At 43.4% G+C, this 7,500-nt stretch overlaps 1 protein-coding gene across 1 annotated transcript; it reads left to right on the top strand.

The window, feature by feature from the left end:
- Positions 1-2,393: 2,393 nt before the first annotated feature.
- Positions 2,394-5,012, top strand: LOC134450388 (uncharacterized). Its single transcript, XM_063200234.1, has 4 exons — positions 2,394-2,491; positions 2,583-2,963; positions 3,059-3,811; positions 4,286-5,012. The coding sequence occupies exons 1-4, from the start codon at positions 2,483-2,485 to the stop codon at positions 4,781-4,783; spliced, it is 1,641 nt and encodes a 546-aa protein (XP_063056304.1). The 5' UTR covers positions 2,394-2,482; the 3' UTR covers positions 4,784-5,012.
- Positions 5,013-7,500: the final 2,488 nt, after the last annotated feature.

Raw genomic sequence — 7,500 nt, 5'->3', positions numbered from 1 at the left:
CTGGTAGATGAATACACGTGTATGTGTGCTCTGACTTTGGAATAAGGTGTGAGGCATGTCCTGTACCAAGGGAAGCCGCCAAGGGGGACAAAGGGGACAGTTGCCCCGGGCCCTGGGAGAAGGGGAGCCCAGATTTGGGTCCTCATTACGTTGTATGTACTGAGTGAGGGGGCCCTTTCAGATGACTTTGAGCCCGGCCCCAGCCAAAGGTCTCAGCGGCCCTGTCTGTACCATATAGGCCCAACATTTATATGGAAAAAGTGCATCTGTGATTTTATGTTCCTGTGTGTTTGTGTGCGTGTGTGTGTGTGTGTGTGTGTGTGTGTGTGTGTGTGTGTGTGTGTGTGTGTGTGTGTGTGTGTGTGTGTGTGTGTGTGTGTGTGTGTGTGTGTGTGTGTGTGTGTGTGTGTGTGTGTGTGTGTGTGTGTGTGTGTGTGTGTGTGTGTGTGTGTGTGTGTGTGTGTGCGTGCGTGCGTGTGCATGTGTGTATCTCTTTTATGGGGAAAAGAAATGGATGCGTCAGTGAGTCAGTGAGTTCAAGGTAACACTATTGCCACTGGCTTGATAAATGTTCTGAGGAGATTTCATTCCTTTGCCCATAAAATCTAGAAAACCGTTTCCCACCTCATTCATCAGGATATTTCACACTCTTGTGGCCCATAGAAACATTCCCCTTGTGAATGTAAGACAATATTTGCATGGTTTTATTTCTTTTTTTTTTGTTTGTTTTTGAAGCACGTTTGGTTGCCTTCCTGTGTATGAAATGGGCTATCATAGCAGTGATTCTCAAACTATGGGCCGGTGCCCTAGCCAGGCTTCGCCCTTCAAGTAACGCAACACCTTCAGCGGCGATGCTTCTAATCAAATCGAAATTTGAAAGTCTATGATAATCAGGCTAACGGGGGCCCACTGTGACGGCATTCCTATGGTTCCTGAAATCTTATAATATCAAATAATATTTGTTGTTGTATTGCTGTTGACTATTCTTTCTTTTTTTAAGTGTTTTTTGGGGGGCTTTTTGGTCTTTATCATTATAGGACAGTGTGAGAGTAGACAGGAAATGACTAGGAGAGACAGACGGGGCAGGGACGGGAAATGACCCCGGTCAGACTCGAACCGGGGTCGCCGTGTAAGCCCAAATGTGGGGGGCTTAGTGCGCTGCACCACAGCGCCCGTGACTATTCATTTTAGTTGTACTGTTTATTGGACCAGAGGTGGGGCCCAAACATTTCTGAACATTTCAAGTGGGCCACCAGTTGGTAAATGTTGGAAACCCCTGGGCTCTACAAATCAATGTGACTTGACTTGACTAATCCATAAGTCTACTGCAAATGTTATTTTAGCTGATGGACACACTCGTAGCAGATACAACCATGCCATCTCATGACTTTCAATATGTTGAACAAAAAAAACCCTTACAACACATGTTGGAATATTTCTGATGATTAGATTACTCTATATAATAAAGCTTTAAGGTGTGGTGGTGTAAGCCCATCTATTCATACAACACACTATAGGAAAAATCTGTGGTCCTGGATGAAACATCCTTCCTTCCTTTGTCTAACTCTGAACAAATCTTGTCTATCGTTTACCCATATTGCCATCTAATTCACACAACATGAACATGATGCTTTTATTCAATCTGAGCCTAGTGGAGAAAACCACAGTACACATTTGCAAAATAACTAGGCCTATCCTGATGATCACTGATGATCACCTACTTCTCTCACCTGGACACTCCTGGTTACATGTACACGTACACTTCAGAAATAGGACACTCTTTCATGTAATTAATTTAATGGTGTATTTAATTCACAGGACCAAGACGTTGGCAGTGTAAACGCTAAATCTTTTTTTGTCACAGGATAGTAAAAAGTGTTGTAGAATATGGGAAATACATCATTTATATCATAGGAATAGCATTCATATTCTATGTAGCCAATACAAAAATAAATGTAGGCCTATTGATAATATCAACAACATTAATAATAACACTGATGACACTATTAATAACAATAATTATATTATTATTATGATGATTATTATTATTATAAATGCAGAATATATTTAGTTTATTTTAACATCCACAACATTTGAAACATTATTTATATTTATATTATTATAAATATAAATAGTATGTATATATATATTAACATTATAAATACATTTGTTCCTTATATGTGATTTAGAAATTCTTATTTATACAATGTAAATGGGTCAAAACCCTTAAAACCTCTAATGTATATTTGCCTATTTGAACCAAAGCATATTGTTATTTTTTGAATATTGTACACTGACTCTGCTTTCCACAAGCAAGTGACATCACAAACATTCTGAATTCTAATTCCAAAATTCACCATTGGCAACGTAATCCAAACAATGAGAATTTCACCTTTTGATGAACTGGAACAGTCAGAACTCTTAATTCTCCTGGCAAAAACACTGTATTTTGGTCATTTATTGGTGGACTTCTTCAACAAATATGATACGGGTGAGCCACAAATTATTATTTTCACATTGATAAGTAATTTTACATTTTTAATTGATTTTCTAATCATTTTTCCTCATCATTTCTCCTACAGGCTAGTGAGTGCCATTCTCTGAATGGCCACTATGGCCTTAGAAGGACTGCTGTTCTTCCAAAACGCCTTCAAGATTACTATGTGGAAGGGTTGAGCCTGTCTAAAAAGAAGTGTGTCCGCACCATGACTAATGGTGCAAATGGGCACAGTTCTACTGTACAGGATCCTCTCCACCTACCTGTCTCCACTGAGGCTACCTGCAACAGCAGCTGTGGCCCACTGATCCTGCGTATAAAAAGAACTGGACTTCCGGGGTCTCGCTGTGGATTCATCTCAGAGTTTGTCATCCACTCCACTCAAGAGGGATTTCACAACACTCTTGGAGGAAGCAGGTCAACTCAGCCACAGATTTCAAGAAATGAGCAGGCTGATGTTGCACAGGTAAGTTTATGCAGTTTGATGACATGACACGATTGGAGTATAGGCCTACTTCATTTACATGGCCTACATAGCCTAACATTCCTGTTTCCTTCTAGGCAGCAGAGATTGGAGTGGGTTCTCAGGTGGACAAGGAGATATCCGTTGTGCCCAAGGCACATCTTCAGGAGACACTTGAGATTGCCTCCATCTTGCTGAGTCTTGGACAACCTGTTCACCAGCAGAGCACTGTCCAACAAGGTGAACCTACATCCCAGGCAGCTCCAGTAGCTCAACAGGGAAATTTCGGGGTACACCACGATCATACTTACAGTAAACGCCAAGCCCAAGGTAGTGCCATCAGTGGCCACGTGGACAGCAGTGAGGTCAAAGGTCGCAGAAAGAAGCATGCCAACCCTTGCCACATCGTGCCCTGTGAAGTGAAGACTCCAGCCCTACATGTCCAACTGTCTGGGCCCCAGAATGTCTGCAGATCAGGACTCGATATCCAGCCCGGTGCCAGCGGAGGTGACACTGCCAGCTGCGAGACCAAAGGACGGAGGCGCAAACTGGCCAAGCCTCATTGTGCCATGCCCAGCAAAGTGCAGAAGCAGGCGCCCAAGTCCCTGAATGACCTACAGGCTGCTCCTGTCCGCTCTCAGGCATCTTTTGCAGGTCTGCCCTACAGCCTCAACCAGGTGTTGGGAATACCCCAGACACCCTGCCATGGCTTCATTGGGGGCAAAGACCTGCTTGATGGAAAGAAACTCAGTCCTCTGGACATTGACATCCCCTTCGAGTGGTCATCATCTCCAAGGGAGAGAGAGGACATGTTCTTTCCTCATCTTGATGATTCCTCTTACAAAGCTGAGGTAAGATATAGTTCCACCAGAGACGGTCCATTGTGAATTAAAAGAATCTTTGGTTCCACATACAGTAGCTTCCGTGTGTGTTACCTTCATGAAAGTGATTTTAGGCCAGGGGTGGGGAACTTATCTTTCGAGGGCCATTCACGGCCCTTGAGGCCGTGTTATCTGACCCCCGGTATAATTTTAATGTTATTCAGTTTCACATGAACTACGCCATGTTAGAAATCTTAGAAATGACATTTGCAATACAATTAAGTTCTGTTTTCTGGGGACCTAGTGAAGGTGGGCTCTGTTGTAAAGGTGGCCACCTTCAATATAGGCCTAAAGTGTAGGCCTTAAGTGGAAATCCTGATTTGTGTTCATAGTACGGCCCTGAAGGACTTGAATGAAAATGGAATCCCCACCCCTGTTTTAGGCCCAATTAATGAAAATGAAAAGGCCCAATAAATGAAAAGTCTCTATTTTACCTCTATGTAGGCAGCTGAGAGGAAGAGGAGGGAAGCTGCTCTCCAGAGCAGCCTCAGGCAGCTGAAGGAGCCTCTGGATGAGCGCTACATTAAGAACGCTGCTGTGCTCCCTGACCTCCGCCAGCCAACCTCAGCACCGGCATCCATCCAGAACCCAAAGCCCAGCTTCAGCAATGGACCACAGCTCCAAGAGGAGCCTCTGAGGGTCCACGGCTACAATGTGGAGGACTTCAAGAGAATTTACCACTCCGTGGTAGATCCAATGTTGACCACCAAGTCTGGCAATGCTTGCCGTTATGATCTTCAGATGGGCCGAGAGATCAAACAACGCATGTGGGAGAAGTTCAACTGCCCTTCGTTTGTGGAGACTGTAGATGCAGACGGCCGAGTCCAGATCTCAGAGTCCTATTGCAGTCCCACCCTGAAGCCTCATGCACCTGTCTTTGAAGTGGACATTAGTGAGGAGCCCCTGCCTGAGCAACCGAAGAGAAAGAGGGCCAGGCGATGAACTGATGAATTAGGCTATTCAAATTGGACTTCATAATAATGATAATGTATTCTTAATTAGGTATTGACATTATGAACTATTATACCGGTATTTGACAAATATTATGTGGACATTATTTCATTTTATTCATTGGATTGCTAAAGTTAATATTTCATTGATTATGTTTCAATTTAAAAGAGTAATATATTTTTAAATATTGTAACTTATTACATTTAATTCAAATTATAAAGCATTACATTCAATTTAAAATAAATATATATATATATTACACCAACACATTTCACTCTGCCTTCACTCTGTCTTTTGATGAGCTATTAACCTCCGTCTGGACGGTCACGGTACAGTCAGTGGTCATTTTTAAAATTCATTGAACTAATAATTTAGCTAGTCCAAAAGGGTCAATGTCTATCTTGTAAAGATGCTTGATTTGAATGTCAAAATAAACTCACCCAAGACCGGTTCAAGGAACAAAAACGAAAACCAGAAACTTGCCATTTTGCTTGGAACTGGAGGAGGCACAACCTAATAACTAAAGTAGCCATATGGGCAAAAAAGCTAATGCATAGTATGTGTACCTGTAGGCTATATTATACAATTACAGAATATGAAGCCCTACCCAGAGTACTTTTTTATTGAGTGTGCCTCATATTCATTCATTCATTCATTCATTCATTCATTCATTCATTCATTCATTCACACGCTGACTGCAAAGGCAGGCATGTAAGGCAGGTGCCGGCCAGATGTCCCTCTCCCCTCTACCCCCTTCCCAAAAGAGCCTCATACACTTTACTAGCCAGCATGTGTGTATGTAGCCTGGCGAGCCAGACCCCTACAGCAAAAAGCTGTATGAGGAGCAAATTCAATTTGCGGTCGCTAGGGGCGTCTAGATTTCTAGGCTAGTGTGTATGTACTGTATGTCCGGAAAAAAAAAGGTTGAGGTTGGGTGTTCAAAACAATGTACTACATGTAGATAGCATAGTCAGGCATAGCATAATCAGGCACTGTGTGTGTGTGTTGTTCACAGACTGTGGTGGTGCGCTGTACCAACTGTGGGTGACACATGGTGGCGTTGCTGTCTTTTGCTCTGTGGTGCCCTTGTAGGAGAGGCTGCTGGGGTGAGGAGAAGTTTCCAGTGTTGCCAGATTTGGCTGATTAGGACGGGTAAAATGGGCGTTTGGGTGGGTCTATCTGCACATTAATGGCCAAAGAAATCAATAGGATTTAGTTCAAATTGGGTGGGATTTAGTGCTTCCAGGCGGAAACTCTCGCTCCAATATCAGAGCAGCAGTGAGATACATTTAACAGGTTATAATTAACATATATGTAGGGATTTAGGGCTGGGAATCACCAGTCTGATCTGGCAACCCTGCGAGGGTCATGGGAACTGAAGAACAGTGCAGATTAGTGTAAGCAAGCAGCTTGCCCTGTGACAACACTGGATGCCAAGGAGTGTCATGCATACTGACCAGCCACAGTGCAGAACTGACTCCATCATAGCGGCATTAAACTAAACCACACAGACGCTTCTGTCATTAGCACACCACGCACCAGCTCATTTCTTTTATTTAGCTACCAGACTATCAGGGCCACCATCGCAGCCTGCAGGCCAGCCCGCTGTCAGCTTTGACTGGACCGTGGACAAAGTCATCAGCAAGGCTCCTCCTACATACAATGTCTTTTGGGTCCCCCTTCTCAGTGGGCGCAGGACAACTGACCCGTGTATCCTCCCCTGTCGGCTTCCCTGTCTGTAGGTCCTATCTTCCCAACAGAGTTTATTTGGTTCAGTCCAGTTATTGAGAACTGATTTGTCATCACCAGAGCACGAGGACACTCTTTTAGCTCAAGTACAGATTTGACTGCAGGAATCATTTCATATAATCCCCCAAAGTAATAAAAGAATAATTAAAGGAGGGATATTTTGATGATGACGTCATTGAAGTCTTCAATTAAATATTTCTTGGTATTATTGTAGTTTGAATGTCAGAAATGAATGAAAAACACATTACGTCTGCAATTTTGAACTCGCAACGTTTGAGTGACATCAACACAACCTTTGGCAACACAACACACAACACTTGATAACAAAAAAAACACACACAGACATCGCAAAGTTTTTAGACAGCTGTACGATTTCACTTTATTCCCAAGGCTGCCTTGTAAAACTCTCCCATCGGTTTCTTTTAAATTACAATAATCTTCCAGTCTTAAATTACAAAAATAAAATAGAGAGACCAATGAATGGTGTTGTTCATTCTTTGACCCCCCCGCGGTGCCCACTGCGAGGGTCTGTGTGGCACATGTTGCTCGGTAATGATGATGATGGTGATGATGATGGACTCCATTCCTTCCTCCTCGCTTCTTCTCTCTCAGGGGGGTCAGCAACAGAGGGCTCTTTGGTCTCCTAAGGCTCTTTTCCACAGCCGGTTTTATGGTAGGCCTACAGCTCGACACAACGCGACTTGGCCGCCACTACTTGCTTTTCAATTGGGCACGACACAGCTCAATCGTAAAAAAAAAACAAAAAGTGGCGTCCGAGTCGCGCTGTGTTGAGCTGTAGGCCTACCAGAAAACCAGCAGTGGAAAAGAGACGCTAGTGTCTCAAGCATTTCTCACGCATGTACTGTATGTGTGTCTGTGTCTCTCTCTCTCTCTCCTGAGTCTCCTCTTAAGTCTTCCTGAGACAGGGATAGAGACAGTTTAAGGATGAAGTGTTGGGG

This window comes from Engraulis encrasicolus, chromosome 6 (genome assembly GCF_034702125.1).
Source record: "Engraulis encrasicolus isolate BLACKSEA-1 chromosome 6, IST_EnEncr_1.0, whole genome shotgun sequence".
NCBI classification, from domain to species: Eukaryota; Metazoa; Chordata; class Actinopteri; order Clupeiformes; family Engraulidae; genus Engraulis; species Engraulis encrasicolus.
Note: the sequence above shows the minus strand (reverse complement) of the source record. Positions and strands in the feature narration are given on the sequence as shown.